The sequence below is a fragment of the Heloderma suspectum genome, chromosome 1 (genome assembly GCF_057233095.1).
Source record: "Heloderma suspectum isolate Gila_16-S chromosome 1, 16-S_ref, whole genome shotgun sequence".
In the NCBI taxonomy this organism is placed as follows: Eukaryota; Metazoa; Chordata; class Lepidosauria; order Squamata; family Helodermatidae; genus Heloderma; species Heloderma suspectum.
Window position 1 is genome coordinate 177,964,947 of NC_139458.1, and position 26,476 is coordinate 177,991,422.

The 26,476-nt window shown below is 43.3% G+C and overlaps 1 protein-coding gene across 1 annotated transcript in view; it reads right to left on the reverse strand.

The window, feature by feature from the left end:
* Window positions 1–26,476, reverse strand: part of CCDC148 (coiled-coil domain containing 148) — a 147,601-nt gene that overhangs the window by 79,983 nt on the left and 41,142 nt on the right. The window contains exons 2-8 of the mRNA XM_084829666.1: window positions 23,768–23,829; window positions 21,625–21,746; window positions 11,933–12,036; window positions 10,219–10,292; window positions 8,826–8,980; window positions 4,894–4,989; window positions 4,628–4,809 (exon numbers count right to left, since the gene is read on the reverse strand). Of these exons, the coding sequence (XP_084685792.1) occupies window positions 4,628–4,809; window positions 4,894–4,989; window positions 8,826–8,980; window positions 10,219–10,292; window positions 11,933–12,036; window positions 21,625–21,746; window positions 23,768–23,822 (788 nt within the window). The 5' untranslated portion in view covers window positions 23,823–23,829. The remainder of the gene's footprint in view (window positions 1–4,627; window positions 4,810–4,893; window positions 4,990–8,825; window positions 8,981–10,218; window positions 10,293–11,932; window positions 12,037–21,624; window positions 21,747–23,767; window positions 23,830–26,476) is intronic.

Consider the following 26,476-nt stretch of genomic DNA (forward strand, 5'->3'; position numbering starts at 1 on the left):
GCACAGGAGGCTGCTGGGGGGGAGGGGAAAGAAGAAAAAGTAACTTCCTCCAACCAGAGCTTCTGCTGAATAGAGTCCCTCCCATGAACAGAGGAGCTCTTCCATTCGCAGAAGAGCATGTTTGGATCCAGCCCTATATACTTGCTCAGTGCAGGGCTGGACCCACCAGTAGGCACAGTGAAGCAGCTAGGGATGGCGGAGAATTTCTCCCCGAATCTTCGGGGGGCCAAGCGCCAACGCATTTGGCCCCCCGAAATCAGCGGTGAAATTCTCCGCCCCCCCGCCCCCCCCGGGACGGGACTTACCTTTGGCGAATGACCCTCCCGGCGGCGGGTCCTGGCGGCGGTTCGGCAGCGGTTCGGCTGAATTCTGGCTGAACATCAGGAAAAACTTCCTGACTGTTAGAGCAATACGACAATGGAACCAATTCCCTAGGGAGGGGGTGGGCTCTCCCACACTGGAGGCGTTCAAGACGAGGCTGGACAGCCATCTGTCAGGGATGCTCTGACTTGGATTCCTGCATTGAGCAGGGGGTTGGACTCGATGGCCTTGTAGGCCCCTTCCAACCCTACTATTCTATGATTCTATGATTCTATCCTCTGTTCCACTATGTAGTGACAACAGCACACAGGAAGTGACACAGTGACCTGGTTCGGACATAATGCTAACCTATGATTTATTTAACTCATGCTTAATCCATGGTTTGTCACCCTACCTATGGTTTGTCTGGCAAATGACTGAACAAACCACGGTTTGTTTTCTGAATCCCTGGGTTGTTTTGTTTCCCTCCTCCTGTGTCCTGTGTCCCTCCTGTGTCCATTCCCTCCCTGTATCCCAAATGCCTTTTCAGTACTGTAGTACTGGCATGACCACTCTTACCCACTGCCTCTGTAGCCTGGCAAAATAACCCATGAACAACTCTTGGTTCTGGGTTCACATGCAATGACAACCCATGGTTTAAACAACCCAGAGTTCACAACCCAACAACAAACCATAGGTTCCCTTTCTGGGTTTTTTTGCAAACACAACATTATAGAATCATAGAATAGTAGGGTTGGAAGGGGCCTACAAGGCCATCGAGTCCAACCCCCTGCTCATTGCAGGAATCCAGGTCAGAGCATCCCTGACAGATGGCTGTCCAGCCTCGTCTTGAATGCCTCCAGTATGGGAGAGCCCACTACCTCCCCAGGTAATTGGTTCCACTGTTGTATTGCTCTAACAGTCAGGACGTTTTTCCTGATGTTCAGCCAGAATCTGGCTTCCTGTAACTTGAGCCCATTATTTCGTGTCCTGCACTCTGGGATGATTGAGAAGAGATCCCGGCCTTCCTCTCTGTGACAACCTTTCAAGTACTTGAAGAGCACTATCATATCTCCCCTCAGTCTTCTCTTCTCTTCTCTTCTCTTCTAAACATGCCCAGTACTTTTAGTCTTTCTTTGTAGGGCTTTGTTTCCAGTCCCCTGATCATCTTTGTTGCCCTCCTCTGAACCCTCTCCAGCTTGTCTGCATCCTTCTTCAAATGTGGTGTCCAGAACTGGACACAGTACTCCAGATGAGGCCTAACCAGTGCTGAGTAGAGGGGAACTAGGACTTCCTGGGATTTGGAAACTATGTTTCTATTAATGCAGCCCAAAATAGCATTTGCCTTTTTTGCAGCCACATCACATTGTTGGCTCATATTCAGCTTGTGATCAACAATTCCAAGATCCTTCTCACTTGTAGTGTTGTTGAGCCACGTATCCCCCATTTTGTAACTGTGCATTTGGTTTCTTTTTCCTAGGTGCTGAACTTGGCATTTATCCCTATTTAGTTTCATTCTGTTGTTTTCTGCCCAGTGCTCCAGTCTATCAAGATCACTTTGAATTTTGTTTCTGTCTTCCAAAGTATTAGCTATCCCACCCATTTTTGTGTCATCTGCAAATTTGATACACATTCCCTGCACCTCCTCCTCCAAGTCATTAATAAAAATGTTGAAGAGCACTGGGCCCAGGACTGAGCCCTGCGGTACCCCACTCGTTACCTCTCCCCAGTTTGAGAAGATCCCACTTATAATTTGACTCTCATAATTGGAGTCCGATTCTGTAGCCAACTGTGGATCCACTGGATTGTTGTTTCATCTAGCCCACTTTGAGCTAGTTTGCTCATCAGGAGATCATGGGGCACTTTGTCGAAAGCTTTGCTGAAGTCGAGGTATATGATGTCCACAGCATTCCCACAGTCCACAAGGGAGGTTACTTGATCAAAAAATGAAATCAGATTCGTCTGGTAGGATTTGTTCTTGACAAATCCATGTTGGCTTCGAGTAATCACTGCATTGTTTTCAAGGTGCTTCCGGATGGATTGCTTTATCATCTGCTCCAGAATTTTCCCAGGGATGGATGTCAGATTGACTGGTCTGTAGTTCCCAGGTTCCTCCTTTTTACCCTTTTTGAAGATAGGGACAGCATTAGCCCTCCTCCAGTCATCTGGCACTTCACCCGTCCTCCATGATTCTCAAAGAGAATAGACAGTGGCTTTGAGAGTTCTTCTGCCAGTTCCTTTATTACTCTAGGGTGCAGTTCATCTGGCCCTGGAGATCTGAACTCATTCAAAGTAATTAGGTGTTCCTTGACGATATGCCTATCGATCTCAAGCTGCAATCCTGCCCCTTCAGCCTGTACTTCGCCTTTGCCAGGGGGGTCATAGACCCTCTTTTGAGAGAAGACTGAGCCAAAGTAGGAATTGAGCACTTCTGCCTTTTTGTTGTCATCTGTTATCATTTTGCCATCCTTATTTAATAGCTGAACCACCATTTCTTTCCTCTGCCTTTTACTATGCACGTAGCTGAAGAAAGCGTTTATGTTGCTTTTAGCATCCCTCGCTAACCTCAGCTCGTTCTCAGCTTTAGCCTTCCTGACGCCATCCCCTCAATTCTGTGCTACCTGCCTGTGCTCTTCCTTTGTTGCTTGGCCTTCTCTCCACTTCCTATATGTGTACTTTTTTGTTTTCAGGTCATCCCTAAGCTTTTTGTGAAGCCACATTGGCTTCTTCTGTTGTCTTCCACCTTTTCTTCTTGTTGGAATGGTTTGTAATTGTGCCTTGAGAATTTCCTTTTTTAAAAGCTCCCACCCATCTTGGACTCCTTTTCTCGTTAGAGTCACTTGCCATAGGACCTTACTGATCATTGTTCTAAGTTTATTAAAATCAGCTTTCCTAAAATCCAGGGTATGGGTTTGGCTATACTCGGCTTTTGCTTCCTTTAGAACCATGAACTCAAGTATAACATGGTCGCTTTCCCCCAGAGTTCCTGTAACTGCTTCTTTACTCACTAAGTCATCTCTGTTGGTTAAGATCAAGTCAAGGATAGCCGATCCTCTAGTTCCTTCCTCCACTTTCTGTAGGAGGAAGTTATCCGTCACACAAGTCAGGAATTTCCTGGAGGGGCCATGTTTTGCAGAAACATTCATAAACAAGGCATGGATTCTCAAAAGCAGCCTTCCCCAAATTGGTGCCCTCCAGATGTGTTGGAGTAAAACTCCCATCATCCCCAGACAGCATGGGCAATGGCTGGTATACAGAGTCAGTCACACAGAAATCCTTAATGTCGTTACTTGCCCCCCTTTCTAAGCAAATATAGAACCCCAAAAGCACATGGGCTATATGACAAGAGGATTTGGATCATGCTCCTTAGGCAGTATAAAGGGTCTATTTAATGGCAAACCAATGTTTTAATTATTAGAACCACCAGGTTATAATTATGAGTAATTATTATAACCACCAATTAGTATGCACCCTTGTTTGGGAAATATATTAATTAGGACAATCTTTCCCTAATAGCCTCCACATGTGTTGGGCTGCGACTTCCATAATTGCCAGCCAGCATGGCCAATCGCCATGGAGGGTACCTGGGTGGGGAAGGCCAAATTCGGAAATGGAAAACTATTTAAAATCAGTTCGAAGATTAGCAAAGGCTGGCATCCAAAAGGCCACCGGAGCAGCCCTGGTTCCACAACATGAAACTGCACAAGCGATTCAGATTTGGAAGTAGGATATGGGAGGCTGGGGCAGTGGAAATGATGAGTGAGACAGAGTCAGGTGGTTTTGTGACATCCCAGCTCACCTAACATAAAATGTCATCTGAGCTATAATGGACCAAATCTGTGAATCTGCCACAGCAGCCAAAGGGACCCCACTGGATGCGGTTTCCATCATACCTATCAATTACCCTATAAACAGGAGTTCATAAGAACTGAGACGTCTGTACTTTGTACAAAGGCAAGGGCTTAGCAGCTGCGTGAGCAATAGTCCCAGATTTTTCCATGTGAAAAGATTAATTCCTTTGTGAATGAGTATAAGTACAAAATATATTTTTAAAGCACTGTATTCATATAAAACATAAAGACGTTTACTACAGACCGTACTTCTGATGATTTAACCCCCTTGTAAATTTTGCTTATTATTTCAGACAAGCCGTTTTAGAAAGAGACAGTTCTCTCAGCTGTGCAAACAGTTGCTGACTATTTAATCCCATAGAGATGGGCAGAGAGTCAACTATGCATTGTGCTCAACAAAAGGGAACTATTTTTTTTCGCCAATACCAAAACATTTTGCCTATCCCTTAAAGAAACACGACATCAGATTCTGTTACCTCAATATGACTTTTAAGTCTCGATCAATCTCTTGGAAATTCAGCCAATATTCATCTGCAAGTTTATGAAATTCTGTAAACACCGAAGCTTTCAAATCAGGATATGGACATTCCAAGGCCAATAATTGTGGTGGAATCTCATGAAAGAGCGCAGTCCTCTCTTCTAAAGAACATGCCAATGCCTGCAACCGCATCAGAAGTCGCTGGTATAATATGAAGAGTTCTTGTTCTTGTTAATGTAATTAATATCAAGGAAATGAACTTACTTCATCTGTAAATTCTTCAAGCTCTTCTTCCAAAACTACTCTCTCAAGGTGAAGTTTTTCCAAAACTGCTTTCTGTTGTTTCTTCACAAACTCTACCTGATTTTATGAAATATTATTTTAATGTTGAACAGTGTTCATTCCATTGTTATTCACCCCTCCCTTCAAAGCACTCAAGGCAGCATAAAAAGTCCCTCTCTTTTTAAATCCTCACAACAACTCTATGAAGTAGGCCAGGCTGAAAGAGTGTGATTGGCCTAAGGGGATCCAGGGAGTTCATGGCTAAGTGAGGATTTGAACCGGTGTCTCCACAGCCCAAGTCCAACATTGTAACCACTACACCATACTGGCTCACTCCAGTGGCATAATTCTATTCAGCAAGTTAGTCTGACACACATGAATAGTTTGCGTCTGAGGGGCCCTAAGAGACCATAAACTTACTGAGCTACTACTAATCAGCAAGCACTGTTTCTTCTCCCACCAGGGAATAGAACTGGGAGAAAATGAGAGACAGACAGAGAGAGAGAGAGAGAGAGAGAGAGAGAAGAAGACATGTATATATGCAATAGATATGGTATCTCTGGATATGATATTTAGTCCCATGAGTAAGGTCATCAGTCCCTCAACACCTATGCAGGATGGCCTGAAGGCACTTAGCTTTGTTCTAGTAGCCCGCAGAGATACAAAGAAGCAGCACACAAAATGTCAAAATGAGGCAGGAGGGCAATGCTTCTCTCAACTGTGAGAATTAGCCTCTCTGAATAATTTTTAAGTCCTTAAGATTTCCATCCCACTCTGTTACAACATGGGGGGAGCACTAAATAATAGTAAACTCTAAATCTAAAATACTATCAGATGAAAGCAAAAATAAAAGAAGAAGAAACTCAGACTAGGCAACACCTCACGAAAACCAGAAAATAAGTACGCAGTCGATTCTGCAAACACTGAGAGATGGACTGCATGAAACCAGATGCATACAGAGGCTCCATGAGAGCAGGTGTGCATTCCTATCTGCAAGGCCAATGGGGAAGTGCATCCCTATCGACACTATGCAGTTCTGATGGACTTAGTAACTGGACTCATCATCTTAGAAAGGTTGCTTAATATGTTGACACAACCACCAGTGGACTGTTTTGTAAAATGATGCTTCTTCTAAAGGATTAAACATTGTAATAAGCATTTTGTTTAACAAACATCTTAATAAACAACAAACAAGGCAGATTAAGCATTACAGGGTATATGGGTACAGAACAATTCCCCTGGCAAAAAACGTAATTTGGTTTGCTTTCAGAGAAACAATGGCCTGGATTACATTTAATGACTAACCATGGGTTAAACAACACATAGTTAGTCAAGGATGCATAGTAGCGAGCAAGCACGCTGCCTCTTGCCCGCTTGCCACTTCTGCTTTGCTTCCGCTTTCATTAACAACCCAAGAATGCCCCATTCCTGGGTTATTTGATGTGACATCTGAACCCAGCACTCTGGGTTGTTCACTGGCAAAGAACCCAGAGTTTGAACCCATGATTTGTTGTTGGGTTAAAACTCCAGGTTGTTTGTCTCTCAATAACCCAGAGTTCCAGGTTCACACATTACATCAAGGAACTCAGGAACAGGGTGTTCCTGGATTGTTGATGGAAGTGGATGCAAAGCAGAAGCGGCAAGCGGCAAGCATACAGGAGGCAGTGTACTCACTTGCTCTGGTGCGGCTCTGCCAATTCATGGGTTAAACAGCCCATGAATAAGCATTACTTATTAATCCTAGCGTGTTTCCACACTAGCGGCTTCACTTTGTTTGCAACTTTGTTGTGACGTTTCCCCAATCGCATCTTCTCCTTGTCAGGGTTGCCACTGAGCGCAGCGATTGGCAGAGTAGCTCGGAGTCTGAAGAGGAACCGCAAAATGTAGGGGAGGAAGTTTCCCAGGCCTAGACAGAGATGGATAGGCAAACTCCTCAGGCTTCAAAGGCACAGCTGGATGGAGAGGGCCCCTCTTCACACCCCTTAAAGACCCGGCTTATCATCACTGTAGCCTGGGGCTCTGTGCTATTTCCACTGAGCATTAATCGAATTATTTTCTTGATGGCTGGGTGGAGTCTGGGTTGGGTCTGATCACCTCATCAATATTCCCACCTCCTCGGCCGTGTTTCCAGAACAAGGGAAGGAGAAGCTAATGGAGGAGTACCAGATTTTTAAAAAGGAATCAGCTTTGCTGTGAAGAGAGGCTTCCCGCCCTCCCCACTTTGTCCTTTCCCCTGAAAGTCCAGATGCACCTGCATTTCAGGAGTAGGTCTCACTGAGCACAATGGGAGTTACTTCCAAGGAGACACACATATCCTTGTGCTGGGAAACGGGGGGGGGGGCACAAACAGGGAAACCAGCCCCCATTTTAACCTCATTAACCACAATGGAAGCTACTTGTGACGAGACAGTAATGGGTTTGTTGTGGGAAAGAGAGTAGTAAACACAGAGATGGAAACCAGCCCCCATTGTAAGCAGCAGGATATCTATAATGAAGCTGTGAAGTACTTTCTTCCTAAAGCAATTATTCAGAGCCTTGAGATCCCACTTGGTCATTTAATCGCACTTAAGGAACTGGGCTTTAAAGTGTGCCATTTCAACTGAGGGGGAATCTCTGTAAGTTCTGATGTGCGCATTCAAAGGCAAGCTTCATCGGCTGCAATGGGAGTTACTTCTGAGGAGACACTAATGGGCTTGTTGTGGGAAAGAGACCAAAACCAGCCCCCATTTTAATGCACAGGATCTCTATATGGAAGCTCTGAAGGAGTTACATTCTAAGGCAATGGACTGGAGCCTCGAGATCGTGCTTAATCGCATTTAAGGAATTGAGGGCTTTGATATGTGGATTCTCTGTTATTTCTGTGGTCACTGAGAGGGCAAGCCTCATTCAGCACAATAGAAGAAAACACCCCTTGACTGGGGTCATGGGCTGTGTTCTAGTGCTTATTTTCAGTTATATTTTAAAAGTTGGTCCCTTGACATCCTGCTCCAAAACGGCAATGAAAGGGTTGGGTCACTGAGGTCACAGCAACACACCCACAAAGGCCAGGCTACATGCCCCAAGGGCAGGACTATGATATCAAACCCAGTGCAGCTGTGGAAACAGGTCAGTAATGGAGCTGAAGTAAACTGGAAAAGTCGGACTATAACCAGTCTCTGAAGAAGCATTTTTTCCGCGTTAAAATGCAGGGCTGGTGCTGGATGGCCACGACGTCACGGAAACACAGAGACCTCACCACGCAGCCAGGTTGGAGTAAATCACTGGTGGAAACACAGCCCAGGTCAATGAATAAACATTAATGTAACAGTTCATACACCCAACTATCTTCACGTTAGTTGGAATTCCACCTCCTGTGTCCCACAGCATATCAGCACACACTGAACCTCAATACTAGATCACACTTGGACACACATGTGCATCCAGACCCGAAAGGAGTGTCCACTTTACATAAAATCTATGTAAAGATTTCTCAACATAAAGTGCACATTCAGTGTCTGCATTTATTTGGATTGGATTCTTAGGACGTTTATTTTTCAGAGTTTGGAACATTTTTGGCAAGAAGAAGCAAGAGGGAGATATAGGCTAGGGCAGGGGTGTGGAACCTACCATCAGCCCAAGCTAGCATGGTCAGTTGTTAGGAATGATGGGAGTTGTAGTCCAACATCTCGAGGGGCACAGGTTCGCCACTCCTGGGCTAGGGAATTAACAGGGCTAGGAAGAATGTAAGAAGAGGTCTTCTAGGTAAGACCAAAAGCCCATCCAGCTCACCATGTTTGTTGCACATAGTGGCCATACCGGATACACCGATTACATGAAAGATAAGGGAAAGGGTGTGTGTAAAGTAAAATAATAAGCATGTTAATAACACTAAGTGGGGTGGGCTGAGGGGTCTACTGAATCACTGAAGTACTAACCTCTTCTAACACTGCATCTGGATTAAACTGATATTCCGGGCATTTGCAGTTGGTCTGCATTTCCAACAGTCTGAACCTTAAGTCTTCTCTTAGCTGCCAGACGGGTTGTACTGCATTGGCTTGAAATGTATCCAACTCTTTTGATAATTTATATCCTATAGGAAGTTGAATACAAATTGGGGGTGTCACTCAGTTACAGAAATAGGCAATTAATTAGTGTTTGTCAATTAATAGATTACATGCTGTGTTTCTAAAGAAAAGCATCTTTTCCAGAAAAAGGAATTGTTCCTTCTCTTAAAAAAAGTAAAAATAAAAATAAATAGCAGGCTTCCCAAAGAATAAATGGGAATGAGTATAATACTCCTGTGTACCTCATTTTTATCATCCTGCTGATGGCTTTTGGAGAGAAGGAGGGAAGGAAAGGGGAGAGGATGTGAATGGAACCTAAGGAAGACTCATTGCTTGGTTTATTCTTCTTAGCTGTCACAAGAACATTTGAGGGAAGGGCAAAACTCGCTAAGGAAACTTGGAGGACCAGCAAGAGAGATATGGTGCCTCTTTGTTCTTAGCCCACTCTCCCTCTGAACTCCACAGGAATGCACTGTTAGCAGCAGGCACATTTGGTAGCAGGATTAGGCCAGCTATTTCCCACAGGTTTTGCAAAGATGACACCACTTTTTCTTCATCCTGTCTGGCCCTCCCCACACTGGGAATATTCATAATTGTTTAGGGAGATGCTCCATTTTGGCAAGAGAAGGGTGGCAATAGCAGCGGCCATTGTATCCTTGAGGAACTTCACTGCTTTCAGCTGCTTTTAGTCTGATTCTGAGACTCTCATTTCCTTGCTTTGTCTCTCTCCCTCTCTAACCATCTTGTTTTGCTTGACCAATCTATCTCATAATCAGATGTCCTATGTCCCACTGACCTATGTATCTTTCACCCCTCTTAACACTGATAGCACTTAGTTGGGCGCAGCAAGTGTGTGGCAAGTGAGACTTTGCAGGCTCTCCAAGCCTCCAAGGAGACCAATTGATGGGGATGATATGCCATTCCTCTTGGATCTCAAATTGCCCCCCAAAAGACCTGGAACTGGGTCTGCAACCCCCAGACATTCCTTGAAGAGGCAGGTGTACTCCCCAAGATTTTGATGGCCTCTTCGTACAAAAGAGAAGCACCTTGTCATGGCCAGGCTTGGCTTGCTTCTGCCCAGGCAAGGAGCACCACTACAGCCATGAAGGATGACATGCTAAACAGGGCAGTGGGGGACTTGACAAATGCTTTTGCCTCATGATAGTAAGTTACTTTATTATTGTGCAATTTTACTTTGTATTTATCACCATATTCGTGTTTATAAAGACCTGGTTTCATCAAGAAATAATGTGAAAGTACTTACGGAAGTCCCACAAGTCCAAAAGACATTCACTTCCATCTTCAAAGAAGGTTTCTATTTCAGATTCGAGCTTTTGCCTGAAATTAATAACCAGTTCAGACAAAATAAGCCCATTTCTTTCCATAAATACATAAGACCAAGGGTGGGGTGAGCTAAAGGGATTCACTCAGTCATTCACTTAAAATGTAGCTATTATTCTTCATTTCATGGATCCATGAAATATTGTATGTCTTCCTTAAAAATCTTTTCCTTTTTTTAAAGCTGCAGCTACACAGCGAGCAGAAATCTTCATCAATAGGTTCACAAGAGCCAAAGGCGTATTTCTCAGGTGAAACATTCATTTAGCCCACTTAAAGATTTATGTTTTTAATATATTCAGTACTGACATCTCTTTTGTACATTATAACCATCCCTGAAATTCTCCTTTTCCCTTACTTTTAAAGTAGTCTCTAGAGCTGACCTCATTCTTTATTTCTAAGTGTTATCTCTTAGCTTGACTGCTCCCTTCTATCTTCTCTCCCTATTTTGTCCTACTCCAGAATCCTGGCTGTTCTGTCCTATTTAACTTCACCTAGGCCCCTATTCCCAGATCCATGCCTATCTTCCAGCCTAGTGTATCACTCCAGCTTCTCATGTTTAGTGTCCCCATCTGTCCTGTATGGATGACCCCTTCTCCAACTTCCTGCCTGAAATGTAACATTGCCTTGTTCTTTGCTTCCTCTAATTTCTAGTTCCTTGTTCTGGTGTTGCATTAACTCACCCCCAAATTCATTCTGAGGGTGGGTGCAGGTGGGGAAACTCTATCCATGCCCTAGTTCTTTACATAACTTTTTGAAGGCATTTGGGGGTAGCTCTAGGGCTGAAATGTCAAGGAACTCTGATCAACATCTTTTGGGAGGGGTATAATTCTATGGCTTATGGTCACTGTCTAAGCTTTTCTGCTCCTCTTCCCCCTATGTGGAGTCACATTAAATGAATCCTGTCCTCTAAAGGTTCCTTCAGATGAGAAATCCATCTATAGTTACTACTACTATGTACTGCCACTGGGATGAGGCCCCTCAGTTCCTAGTTCTCAGGACTACCCCAGGCAGTACAACCTGCATCTGCAACTACCAGCAGCAGATTGCACTTGAGTCCATTATTATATACCAGTCTCCCCCAACGTTGTGTCCTCCAGATGTTTTGGACTACAACTCCCAAGATTCCTGACCACTAGTCATGCTGGCTGAGGCTGATGGAAGTCCAAAACATCTGGAGGGCACCAGGTTGGAGGAGACTGGTATGTACTACTGGCATTGCCATACAGAACCACCTCCCAGAGGTCCTTTCCACTCTTCTGGTTCCTCAAAGTAGCTCAAGAACTTCCCTGTGATGCTATCCCATCTCCATACTCCCACATGATGTGTTTTAACTAACTCATTGTCCAGAATTGGTATCCAGTTCAGATTATCCATGATATTGGGGTGTGTGTGTGTGCTCAGGCAATGCTACCATCTCCAAAGCCAAGAGGACCCCACCATAATTCTGATATGATACAGATTCTTCCATTTAACATGCATCATTTTATAAGACTAAAATTCATCTACCATTATATTCTCAATTATCTTCATGTCCGCATTTCTGTGATATCATCTTTTCATGGGTATTTAAGTTATGCCTGCTGCATCTCAGCCTTATCCATTTCTCAATGACTTTATCAAGCTTTCCCAGTTCTTACCTGCTTTGATGCAGTCTCTTGTGCTCTTTCCACCACACTTGGTTGTGCCGTTTCAGCAGCATTTGTTCTTTGTTAATTTTTGAAGCATACTCTGCCCTTTTAATCTAGATAGAGGATTTAAGATAGATAGATAGATAGATAGATAGATAGATAGATAGATAGAGATATAGATATATGTCTCCTGTAGGCCTCTAAGAAAACGACAAATGCTGAACAGGCTTTAAGTTTTGATTGTCAATGGCTTGTGAATAGTCTGAACTATTATGAAATTAAAAGATTTGTTCTAGAAACAAAGAACATTTATACACCGCCCAACTCTACCTCCTGCTGTACCAGCTGCTGCCCCCAGCTTCTCACCTCCAACCGCTAGCTGCCATTCCTAGGGATGGTGCGAGGTCCTAAGTCCTTCTGGGAATTCAGCAGAACCCCCCACCACCACCCATGCCAAGTCGTGCTTGCCGAACCCCTGCCCCACTCTCCGAGCCATCCGCACTCACCCAGGCGGTGTTGTCAAACTCCACGATCACCATTTTTCAGGAAAAAAATGGCAATCGCGGAAAAGCGTATATTTGTATATATGCAAAATGGGGCTGTGATTAGCCCATATAGGCAAGGTCACAGGCGTTTGCGTTCATAGCCCTGCTTTGCATATATGCGAATGTGTGCATTTTTGCAAATGCACATATTTGCGTTTTCGCAAAATGGGGCCACGAATAGCCCATACAGGCACCTGTAATCTTGCCTATATGGGTTATTCATGACCCCATCTTATATGTGAATATGTAAAATGTGCACATTCATGTATATCCAAAATGGGGCCATGAATGGCCCATATATGCAAAATTACAGGCAAGCAAACAGCTGTAATCTTGCATATATGGGCGATTCATGGCCCCATTTTGCATATATGCAAATATGTGCATTTTTGTGATTGTCATTTTATTTTTCGAAAAATGGCAATTGTGGAGCTCGATGGCGCCACCCTGGTGAGTACAGGTGGCTTGGTGAGCAGTGGGGAGCTCAAGCATGGGTCCAGGTACATGCGGGTTGGTGAAGGGATTGGGCGGGCACCCAGAGAACCCAGACTGGGGGGACACTCAGCCATCCCTAGCCATCCCAGTGCAACAAAACGCTCAAAAGGATTGGTAATCTAGTCTAGAATATATGTGTAAATACCAAGGAAGTTAAACTAAATGACCAATTATCTCACAGAAAATGTGGGGATATTATTTTTAAAATTGCTGATGTGCAAATAATATACTATACTATACAATATAAAGTATCATATCATATATATTTAGATAATATAAATAGTTGTTAACTTAGAAACAGGCGATGGGAATAGCTGATAGCTGAGAGATCATCTTTTCATTTCCTTTTTAAATCCAGGTCTCATATTCAGAAAACGAGTGTTTTCACACCCATGTTTACAAATGGCACATGGCACTTACTCCATGGTATTGCAGCCATCTCCAAAGTAAATGTACTGCTTGCTTGCATATCATTATGTTTTGGCATCATTGGATGGTATCCTAAAAATACTCATGGAGCTTTGCCAAGGTCTTTCTGCAGGTGTTTATATTTGAACGGTTTGTTTTAAATATATGTGCGCCCAAATACAGAGAACCCAAAGTGTCAAATTAGCTTGTTTGCAAGCTAATTTTGACCCTTTGGAGGCTCTGTAGCTGCTACAGAGTCCCAAAAGGGTAACAATTAGCTTGCGAACAAGCTAATTTTGACCCTTTGGGGACTCCGTAGCAGTTCCGGATGCCATTTTGTTTTTGTTTTTATTCCCCTCCTATTTTCAGCACCTATGGAGTGGTTGCAGCCTGGTGGGGGGAGGCAAAAATGGCCCCTGGACATCCCAAAGTTGCCCTCCCCGGTCCAGAAGAATTATGGAATAGGATCCTTGACTTCATCTACAGTCAGAGGTATCTTTAGTGACAATCCACTGCATGCTTTATACGAGCATTTTGAATTCTGCAACCAAAGGAGTAGTATCACTGTAACAGGAAGCATTCCATGCAATACAATAATACTTTAGGCCAGTTTACACATTTCCTTATCCTTGTGACAAGCTGCTTCCATGTGGGAAGTGACTACATCCCATTCTATTATCTAACAGAATGTTAACATGACATCTGAGTCTTCCAGATCATGTAAAGGCTTTTCCATACCAGTGGCAGAAGCACCTAAGGCTTGTGAAGAAACTCTTCATATGCTCAGCGGGAATCCACACGGCTAGCCGACCTAAACCTTATGGCATAGCAAGAAGAATCACTATGTGGAAGTGGTTTCTACAAGCATAAGGCAAGGAATAGACCAGCCTTCAATATAATTTGGATATGGAAGCATAGGCAAACTGGATCTATAGATTTCTTGCACTCCTTCTATTGTATAAATATGGGATACCTTATTCAGACTATATTGATACTATCAATTGCTGTCATTACCACATCAATCCTGGCATTCACTGGTAGTAAGCAGTAAGGTTAGTGACATCAGCTCTTTTGAATGGGAGAAAACAGAAGCCATCTCCAGGCACATGCAATTTGAGAATGTTTAACAGACATTTTTATTGGTTCTTTGTACTTTGCACAGCACTACTTATTCTACAAAAGCAGTTTGAAAATGTGTGAAAGTGAAGTTACAAGATATCATCAAACGTTTTAATATATAGTTTTAAAGAAACTGCATTTGCTGCAGTTCAACACATTTATGAATATTTTCAACACATTGTTTTCAAGCAAGAAAGGTCATTGATATTACAGTCTCATGTTGTATTTTAGGCTTGTTTGTGTGAAGAATGGCAAAAATCTTGGTTTCATCTTTAGAATAGTAAACATGAATGCCTAACCACTCATATGCCTACTGTGCATTTCCATCACAGCTTACAAAACACCACTCTAGTATTTCTATTATTGGGTGATATGGGAACCTATCTTTATCACTTAACAGCTTTAAATGAATAGTTTTTACTGTTTCCTTGACTGGGAAAGACTTGTGAAAAATGAGATACTAAAAGACATAAGACTAGAATTTAGCTTTAAAGCTTGAATGAGCTGAGCTGAATTCTGCTCTGCCAGCCCATGCATAAATAATATCTGCCAACTCCTTTGATAAATTATACCTGTATCATTAAAAGAAAACTATAAAATGCAGGAAACATTCATTCCAGAAGTTCTTCATTGTTGGAACAGAACCCACGGTTTGTTGCTGGGTTGTGAACTCTGGGTTGTTCATAGTTAACAACCCATAGTTAAACCACAGTGCAGGGTTCACACGTAATGACAACGTATGATTCAATGACGGACCAACTATTCAGCAACAACCCATACTCAACCTGTACTCTGTGTTGTTGTTACATGTGAACCAGGTCTAAGTGTTGCATCTATTCTGATAAGCAAGCATGACCTCCTGTGTGCATTTAATCACTATTTTAATTTCTGCATATTCTCCCAAGTGCACAGAGAGGCAGAGATACCAATTGTGTAACTATACATGCTCATAAGAGAACACTTCCACGTACCATAGCAGCAGCTTTTCACGAGAAAATGTTACGTGGAAGCAAGTTTCTACAGCAAAACCTGGTAAAGGGTTTGGCATGTAGGCTTCTCTGTGGGGTGGGAAGCAACACACAGAGATAAAAATAGCTGCTCATTGGGTACTCTTGCAAAGCTCCCCAAAGCTGTTCCCTTCTCCCTGGGAACTTCCTGTTGTGCTGATTTGGTTCTTGAGCTATAGACCAGAAACACAAACATTCCCGTGCTGGGATCTTTTTGTCCCTGCCAGAAGCAGCTATTGCTTTGCCACAAGGATGCTTGGTGCTGACATTGCTGAGTTTCATGCAGGCTGTCATATCCATTGGCAGGGCAGACAGGGAGGGAATCAGCGACAACGTGCAAGCAGAACAGCATGAACTGGCATGACTGCTTAAGCAAGCTGTAGCAGCCTTTGGGCGGGGCTTGTGAGGGGCTGTAAACCATCCAAATCTCGCAAGATGTAGGCACTCTAAAGTTTAAGAAGAACAGAGGGCAACTGAAGAAATGACATGTTCCAATTCCAAGAAAAGCAGAGTGTGATGTCACTAGTTTCTCTATGGATGCATATCCAGATACACTTTTTGGGAGCTCTCCGTCATGTTCTCACATCGCTCTCTCCCTTTTCTATACTTCCAAGGTCATGTTAGTAGATTTTAACACTACTGCTGTGTCCTCAGCGCTTTTAATTGTCCAGCAGGAGGACATCATGTGGAGCCATTCCTATACTAACGTGATCATGTGGAATATCTACAAACAAAGGACTGCGTGGATTCATCCTTGGGTTAATCTTGGGGCATGGCCACATCACTGGTAGGTGCAAAAATCTAAGCTCAGAACCAGGCAAATACCGTCTAATGTGAACTGTGCCCCCTACTCAAGCTTGTTCTCTCATGCCAATGGCTAACAGAAAAGAAAAATGGGGAAGGCTGGAGATATGCCAAGAAGACATTCTTAATAGGCCTTTCTAAAGCAGAACATGTTTGGAAACAAATGATGCTTCCAGGGTGCTTCTACTCTGAAAAATTGCAATTCAACAAATCAGCTCCTTCTCTGTTCCTGCTTGGGTGCAACAAAAGTAATTTGTCCTTTATTCCTATAAGCACAGAACCAGTAAAGCAAATTAAATTTCCAGGAGTATTGACTGTAGTGCACTTGCAAAAAACAAACAGCGCTGATGGGGCTGGTATCACAAAGAAGGCTGCCCTCATATTTTTACTCTATTACTTCTTGTCACTCAAAAAGTGTTTTCTGCTCTAGCAGCTAATATGGCGCCCGCTGCTTGGCAGCTAACCACCTAACTGAACCCTACATGTCATTTTAAACATCACGGGCACACTCCATTTAAAGGGGACAGACACAATTTCGCTTGTTGTTGTTCAGTCGTGTCCGACTCTTCGTGACCCCATGGACCATAGCACGCCAGGCCCTCCTGTCCTGCGCTCTCTCCCGGAGTGTGCTCAAGTTCATATTCATTGCATCGGTGATGCTATCTAGCCATCTCATCCTCTGCCGTCCCCTACTCCTTTTGCCTTCAGTCTTTCCCAGCATCAGGGTCTTTTCCAGAGAGTTTTCTCTTCGCATTAGGTGGCCAAAATATTTGAGCGTCAGCTTCAGTATCTGTCCTTCCAATGAGCACTCAGGGTTGATTTCCTTTAGGATTGACTGATTTGACCTCCTTGCAGTCCAGGGGACTCGTAAGAGTCTTCTCCAGCACCACAGTTCAAAAGCATCAATTCTTCGGCGCTTAGCCTTCCTTATAGTCCAGCTCTCACAGCCATACATTACTACTGGGAAAACCATAGCTTTGATTAGACGGACCTTTGTCGGCAAGGTGATGTCTCTGCTTCTTACTATGCTGTCTAGGTTTGCCATAGCTTTCCTCCCAAGGAGCAAGCGTCTTTTAATTTCATGGCTACAGTCACCATCTGGGGTGATCTTGGAGCCCAAGAAAGTAAAATCTATCACTGCTTCCATTGTTTCCCCTTCTGTATGCCAGGAAGTGATGGGGCCAGATGCCATGATCTTCGTTTTCTTAATGTTGAGTTTCAAACCAGCTTTTGCACTCTCCTCTTTCACCCTCAACAAGAGGCTCTTTAGATCCTCTTCGCTTTCTGCCATTAGGGTGGTATCATCTGCATATCAGAGGTTGTTGATAATTCTCCCAGCAATCTTAATTCCGACCTGTGATTCATCCAACCCGGCGTTTCTCATGATGTACTCTGCATATAAGTTAAATAAGCAGGGCGACAATATGCAGCCTTGTCGTACTCCTTTCCCAATTTTGAACCACTCGGTTGTTCCATGTCTGGTTCTGGTATCCCAGTACTGCTTTTCCCACCCTTTTGTTGACTATGAGTGCTACTCCATTTCTTCTAAGGAATTCTTGCCCACAGTAGTAGATATGATGGTCACCTGAAGTAAATTCGCCCATGCCTGTCCATTTTAGTTTGCTGATTCCCAAGATGTCGATGTTCAATCTTGCCATCTCATGTTTGACCACCTCCAGCTTACCTTGATTCATTGATCTGACATTCCAGGTTCCTAAACAATATTGTTCTTTACAGCATCGGATTTTCTTTTCACCACCAGACACATCCACAGCTGAGCAAGTATAAAGTTATACTTGTGTAAAAATTCACTCTTTCTGGCGCTACTTGGAAATACCCTCTGCTCTTCCCCAGTAGTATATTGGACACCTTCCGACCTGAGGGGCTCATCTTCCGGCGTCATATCTTTTAGCCTTGTGATACGTTCCATGGGGTTTTCTTGGCAAGAATACTGGAGTGGGTTGCCATTTCCTTCTCCAGTGGACCACATTTTGTCAGAACTCTCTGCCATGACCGTCTTGGGTGGCCCTGCACGGCATAGCTTATGGCTTCCCTGAGTTACGCAAGCCCCTTCGCCACAACAAGGCAGTGATCCATGAAGGGACAATTTCGCTACAACATGTGAAATTCCAGAGCCAGCCAAACAGCCCTTAGAGCCGTACCATTGGGCAGAGTGAGACCGCTGCTTCTAGCAACTCATTACTGGGAGTCATGAAAGGGTAGCAGATTGTTGTTGCTGCTGCTGCTGCTGCTGCTATTACTACTACCACCACCACCACCAGGGAATGGCAGAGATGCTTATGGGATTTTCTGTCTCAATTGCCAAAATAACTTGACTGGCCTTAGACACCTTGGCTTGTGGGGAGCGTGCCTTTTGCTGCTCTGCCTCAGGCAGCAAAATTGCCCTGCCCTGACTGGCTCTAGCCTGCAGCCTCCCTCTTTATTAATCCCCTGCTCAATGGAATGCACACACCCTAGAATGGTACATATGTGCTGTGTTGGGACCAGGACTGTTGCTATGGCAGCGCTGAGACAATTCTAGAGCTGGCAGTGTGAGACTATCTGTTATAAGAGCACCTTCAGACCTACGCCGGGAACCTTTAACCAAATTATATGTGCCTAGACATGGGAGTACTAGCAGATGGGATCAAGCTGTAGCAGTTGCACATTCCCTTTTCTTTCTTCCATAGTTTAAAGGGAGGAATTGCTAACTGTCTGCACATAAAGTTTATTCACTGCAACTGGTGCTGCCCTGACATGGTTTGGTTTGGAACCATAGTGTTTTTGTTTTTTACTGTTGGTTTTAACATGTTCAGATTGTAAACACTGGAGCATTTATTTTAAGAAAAAGCTGGGAAGAAGGAATACCTTAAATAGAATCAAAGTCTTGCTAACTAAAGTATCATATGTACCGGGGGGGGGGGATCATGCAGCCCATCCCAGCGTCCCCCTAGTGCAGCCCCCAGTTGCCCCCACCTCTATTTTTGTTCTTTCTTTTAAAAAATAGAAAAAGGTGTTGTTGCCACGAAAATTCAGTGGCAAGCAGCTATGGAGGCTTAGAATGTACAAAGTTATCTTGTTTTCTCCCTCCCCTCTTTTTTTGTGGCATGGGAAAACAATGGGGGGAATGTAGCCTGCAGTGGGTCTGGAGGCAGAAGGAAATTGGCCCCTGGACTGCCCAGACATACTATGCTACATACTAATAGTGAACTCATTCTCCAAGTGTGGATTCTTACGTAGCCAAAATGACACTATCCACACACAAGGGGAAGGTATCAGCAGGCTTGGGGAAATCCCAAGACTTGCAAAAGAACAAAAAAAGCTTTAGGAAAGAAAACACCCTATGGGAGGAAAAACCCTAAGACAACACAATGAGAACTGACCATGCTCAGTAGATACAAAATGTTGGCTGACTGTTGGGGGGAGGGAAGAAAACTTGGAGGGATGGGGAATGCAAAAGGGCACGGCTGGCTAGACCCTGAGCATTCCATACTGCAACGTTCCATACTGTGGAATATTACCAAATAAATCTATTAAATGTAATAATTTTGCTCAAATCAACACTCTAGAACCCTATACTCTTGCATTTTACCTTCAGTGAGATAAGGTATTAATAGGGACAGAGACCCAAGTTTACCATTATGCACATCCTGGTCACTATGTTATAGTATCACTACATTTAACACATGGTAGGAAACACAAGGCCTGTAGCCTGGGATATATCTGGCCTGCCAAGGCCCTTCCACCTGCCCAAACATCCTGGGCTGCTCCAAGTGTGTTAACTTACACTCAGGCTACTGATGAATGAGCTTTGTATTGCCTATGCCTGGTTTATACATCGTTTTGCAGTTTGCCACTTGCTTCCTCATGGAGGGAGCATAAATTGTTCCTAGGACAGCAACTGGATGACTAACTGCCCTCATCACAGTGCCAGAGCCTTACATCTAGCCCCCAGAACACCGCATTTAGCAGCTTTTTGTTTGTATTAAGAGACTGAAACACTTTTATAGTAGAAGACAACAACAATTGTAGACTTACTATTGCAGCTTTATGTTTAGCACATAGACACTTGACATGGCTGGCACCAACTTGCTCTCTTCTGTCTTTCCTTCCTACCCAAAGTGTGTATCCCATCTTTCTGAGAAGCACTCTCAAGGTAATTTAATGCACAAACAGAAAACACAGACATACCTGTACACAATCCAGCTATCTTCTTGCAGCCAACTACCCTGTCTACTTCCTTTATATCAGGGCTGGGGAACCTTTTTTCTGTTGAGGACCTCATTCCCTCAGAGAAAATTTAAAGTGCCAGGGGCCACATGCCAGTAGTAGGTGGAACTGAAATCCATGATGTGTAGGGCCAGAGTTAAAAGTGGGTGAGGCCATTCCTTTTACCCCTTCTCTTTCCCCTTTATTTCTCTCTCTCTCTCTCTCATTCTGATACCTGCTTCACACACACTCTCTTGCCCCTTCTTTCTCCCTGCCCAGCAGATTGCCACGACAGGGACAGATCGCTGTTGCCGGAGAGGTTGAAGCTGATTGCCTGCAGAGAGCTCTTAAAATTAGGCTGAGGGCTGGAGTTTACTCACCCCTGCTTTACATGACTATGAGCATCTAGTATCACTAGTGGTAAATGGTGGTTGCACAAGATGTTAAGGAGGGGAGCCTCTCCCTCTATGAGTGCCCCACCACAGCCTATTAAGGGTCTTCAGGGAGGCCTGGTACAACATCCCATTCTATAAAGACATTAGACCTATGGCTAGAAAGGCCATTTCTGCAATAGCCTGGAGGCTATGAGACAACCTCTCTGATAAATGAAACAACCTCATTAACAGTGCAATCCTATGCCTGTCTACTCAAAAGTCAGTCCTATTGAATGCAATGGGGCTTATTCTCAGGTAAGGGTATACAGGATTGCCTAAGGCTGCAATCCTATATCCACTTACCTGGGAGTAAACCCTGCTGAAGTCAATAGGACTTACTTTTGAGTAGGCAAACATAGGATTGCTCTGTTACTGCCCCTCCCTTATCTTTTGCAAAACATGCAAGGCCTACCTTATCTGACAAGCAATTTGGTGGTATTTTGTAAGCTGCTTCAAATAGTGGGACAGACATTATGGGTAACTGAATAAATATATAAAGTAGTGATTAAAAAAAAATCTTGAAGCATCCACAAATTGCAAGTGTAGGGATTTTCTTCAAGACCTTGCCTTATAGATAGCAAGATCACCTTATTCGTATACCACATAATAGATCCTATGGCACCTTTTCCCTCAACATCTGAAGTTGCATTCAACATCCATCAGAATTTTAAAACATTTACCTTTAATAGGATGTTAGCAGATTCTAATTTCTTGGCTTCAGTAATTGCATGTAGCTGTTCATAGTCAACAGGTTTATACTTTGGACTCGTAAGGCCATTTTTCATACGAACAACCAGGTTATCTAGTTAGGCATGAAACAATTCAAACAGCTGAATAAAGCTTAGCATTCCATTGCTTCCAGTTATTATACATTTTAGAACATAATTAAAACAAAATAAACCTCGACACCTTTCCTTTTTTATTAATTCCATTACAATTTTAACAAAATTAACAACAATGGGAAAGAGAAAATATAACAGCTGAACCACAAATGAAATTTCATTTTTCTTAGACATAAAGCAGTGCTTCATGCAAGCCACTGTCCAAATCACGCAACACTTGAGATGAAGTGCCAGGCCCTTGAAGTTAGGTGAATATGGATAAAAATCTAAGCAAGCTAAACAAGCAACTTCTAGGCTGCTTCCAGATGATTTTTTTTTTTTTAATCACGTCATTGCCCTGTCTCATTCAAGAAATTTTACAGGGGGAGGGAGGGTCCAGGTGTCATCATCTTCCACTCATAATATTCCTGTGTTTCCTTGCCACCCTTTTCCTTGCTGAAGAAAAGTCATTAAAGAAAAAATACAGAATAGCTGCACGAAACCTTCTAACTGGTAGTGCTAGGAGCCCTCCATCCGAAAGCACTCCTATTTATTTTATTGAACCTCATTAAAAAAAAATATGTCAGTATAGAAATCTGCTTGCAACAGGTGGGAAAACCAAATGGCCATTTACCTTAGATGATAAAGCTAGTGGTTCACTTACATTGTGGAATGGGCCACCACATCTCTCCCTAGCTACGGCCCATCACCTGCCTCAAAACACCTGCAACAGCTTCCGGCACCATACAAAGGAGCAATAATTGAAGGAAACATAGTGGACAGGACCGGGGCAGTGACAGTAATTACAAAAAGGTGCTGGGGCAATGGTGGTAGAATATGCCAAGAGTGCTATCAGTGAAAACAGAAGCAGGACATATGCTTTGTGGAAATCCAACAGGTTGGATATGCATCAGAGAAAATCCGAAAAAGGGTCCAACCTCCTGAAAATACATTGCGCACCTAGTGACTTCATTAGGACAAAGCAAATGAACTTACACCAACATATCTAGTTAAGAACACAGCATAATAAACACTAGATGTGGATGATGTTTCATAACCCTGGGCCGTATCCAACTGGAGCCTTGTGTGTGGCCAACCTCACAGGCCTTGGTCCACGTGCACCCAGCCCCACCAGCCTGGTCCACGTGAAGCCAGAATGTAGTGCTTCCGGAGGCAAGCCCAGAAACGAGTGCAACCTGCCGCTCCCAGAAACAAGCATTTTCACACATTTCGGGCCTTGTCCCTGGAAGTGCTGCTTCATGGCCAGGCGCAGACTGGGTGCTCACGCAAGGCCCCAGTTACATATTCCCCCTTCCTCCTATTCTGGGAGTTTAATATTATACCTCTTGATATTCTGGCACAGCATAGAATGGGTCTGCATATGGATTTGAAACTGTTTTTAGCCATTGCAGCCTTTGTTTTAAGTGGTCCAACTTATATACCAGGGAAACAAACACTCATTTCCCCGTATTCCCACTTTCAATAACACTAGCTGGTTTGCATTCCCAAAGTACTATGAAGGCTGTAATCCTAAACACAGTCACTTTGGGGTAAGCCCCAGTAGATACAATGGGATTTCTTTCCAAGTAAATTTTCTTAGGATTATGCTGCACATTTCCTTTCTTCTTTCCTACCCTTTTCAGGTTCTGTAGAAGTGGGATAAATACTATAATAATTCCAAGCATCTAGAACTGGAGGACATGAAACTGTACTTTGTTGATAGAAATGTTTTCAAATAGGGCACTTGCCATCCCTCAGGATGCCTCTACCTACCACCATGGTAGGAAGCGACTTTCTACCTTCAGAAGTAAAAAGAACTTCATAAAACGCAGTCAGTTAGGTTAGCAAGGTCGTGGAAAAAACAGAGATGAGTGCTATAGGACAAACCACACAAACCCTACATAATCTCTTATGTAACTAATGTAACTGGCTACAGTGTAGCAAGGGAAGCTGTGACACAAACCATTAAACTGGGACATTTAAATGTATTTTGAGCATTTACCTATATTGCTACTTCTGTGCATTGTAATAAATCCTCGAAGGTCCCTTCCACTCATCTTACATCTGTTGAATAATAAGCATATTATTATAACACTAATAATACTTTACACACATGCGCGCGCACACACACACACACACACACAGACTCTTCTGAACGTATTCACTTTATTCTTTGTATAGGGGTTTATCTGTACAGTGAGGCCCCTGTTGAAAGAATTAGCTATTGCTCATGAACTAAAACAGATTTCAAAAGACAAATATTATACCTGCCCTGAAATACAGTTATGTTACTGTGATTTCTTTAAACAGTGCAGTCAAATGTAAAGTTATACTTGTGTAAAAAGGCTGTTTGCTTTACAAAATGTACAATCTGATTCTGTTAATATTTACTTTCCCATAAGACCCACTGAATTCAATAAGGCTTATTACAAGTACAAATGCATAGGATCCCAGCCCTAGGCATGTAAGAGCCAAGCTTTGAAAATCAAAAATCATGAACCATGCAATGATTTGCCATGATGTTACAATTCAATGTTTCATACAGTTAAGTGCTATGAAGCTACTAGCACTCCCAGGGAAGAAAACACGTAAACCAAAGCTTCTCATATCCCAGGTTACTAAAATTGTACCATCATCCAGGGACTACTTCCTGTTTGTGGATATATGTATCCAATAACTGTGCAGATCTTTAGCCAAACATTTCCTTCATAAGATGTTCTGCTATTTTGTGCTAATATACAATTAAACAGTACAGAGCCCCATAGAATTTTTCACCCTGCCAGTTGAAGAGTTTGGGACTATTAACTTCCGGAATGCCTACCTGATTGGATCCAAGATGGTTTATAATCACTAGAATAGATACACAGTGCATTTAAATAATTGATTAAATCTCTGTTCCCAGAATGTGGAGTAGGTGGTGCAAAATGTATATTGGTTGGGGCATGAAAACGATGTTCTTGATTTTTAGATTAGATTTTAAAGAGCTTTGCCTCATCTAAGCACATTCTTCTCCATGTTTCAACCTGTACAGTGGTCTACAACTCATAGAGTAGCGTACCACTGTATATTTTTGTCTACTTTTGTCTACTGCTGTATATTTTGCCTACCTTTGGCTGCAATCAAGCACCGTGAAATAATTAGCCATATTTATATTGTGATATTGGTATCAAGATATTGTAAACAAAATTAAGGCTACAGTCCTAACCATGCTGACATCCAGCCCCCTGGCTTTCCAGGGACCTTGAGGCAATGAAGTAGCAAAGACCATAACTAGAGCCCCAATGGAGGAACATTCAGTACAAATTTAATAGAACACTGGCTAGAGCTCATATTAAGGCCTGTTCTGTAGTGATGGTGGAGGTGGCAGCAGCAGCAAAGAAACATTACTTTCCTCACCACTACTGCATATGCACAGTCACCCGGTAGTGCTGTTGCAAGTTATCTAGGGCCAGATTCTTCAAGGGGCTAGAAAATTGGGAGAAGAGGACTTGGTGGCCTGCTGTGACAGGTTTGTTCGACATTATGTGGATAAAGTCACTCGCATCTGCTATGATTTAGATATCACAGAATCATAGAAGGGTTGGAAAGGGCCTATAAGACCATCAAATCCAATCCCTTGCTCAATGCAGGAATCTAAGTCAAAGCATCCCTGACAGATGGCTGCCCAGCCTCATCTTGAATACCTCCAGTGTAGGAGAGCCCACCACCTCCCTAGGTAATTGGTTCCATTATCGTATTGCTCTGTCAGGAAGTATTTCCTGATGTTCAGCCAGAATCTGGCTTCCTGTAACTTGAGCCCATTATTCCATGTCCTGCACTCTGGGATGATCGAGAAGCGATCCTGGCCTTCCTCTCTGTGACAACCTTTCAGGTACTTGAAGAGTGCTATCATATCTCCCCTCAGTCTTCTCTTCTCAAGGCTAAACATGCCCAGTTCTTTCAGTCCCTCCTCATAGGGCTGCTTCCAGTCCCGTGATCATCTTTGTTGCCCTCCTCTGAATCCTCTCCAGTTTGTCTGAATCCATCTTAGTATGGTGCCCAGAACTGGAGACAGTACTCCAGATGAGGTCTAACCAGTGCTGAGTAGAGGGGAACTAGTACTTCCCGGGATTTGAAAGCTATACTTCTATTAGTGCAACCCAAAATAGCATTTGCCTTTTTTGCAGCCACATCACATTGTTGGCTCATATTCAGCTTGTGATCGACAACAACTCCAAGATCCTTCTTGCTTGTAGTGTTGTTGAGCCAGGTATCCCCCATCTTGTAACTGTGCATTTGGTTTCTTTTTCCTCAGTGCAGAACTTGGCATTTATCCCTATTCAATTTCATTCTGTTGTTTTCTGCCCAGCGCTCCAGTCTATCCAGATCACTTTGAATTTTGTTTCTGTCTTCCAAGGTATTAGCCATCCCGCTCAATTTTGTGTCATCTGCAAATTTGATATGCATTCCCTGCACCTCCTCATCCAAGTTATTAATAAAATTATAGCAAAGGTACCTTCAGCAGCTCCTTGTCCTATTGTGATAGAAATGTTTTGATTTGTGGGGGCTGAGGATGCGAACAAGATCACATGCAAATCAGCCACCTGAATGCTTGATCCTTGATCCTTCCTGGCTAACTAAAGCAGCCAGAGGAGGTTTGATTGGGGTGGGGAGAAATAAGGAAAATGGTACATTTCTCCTTAGAGGAATGTGTTGTTCCATCCATTCATAA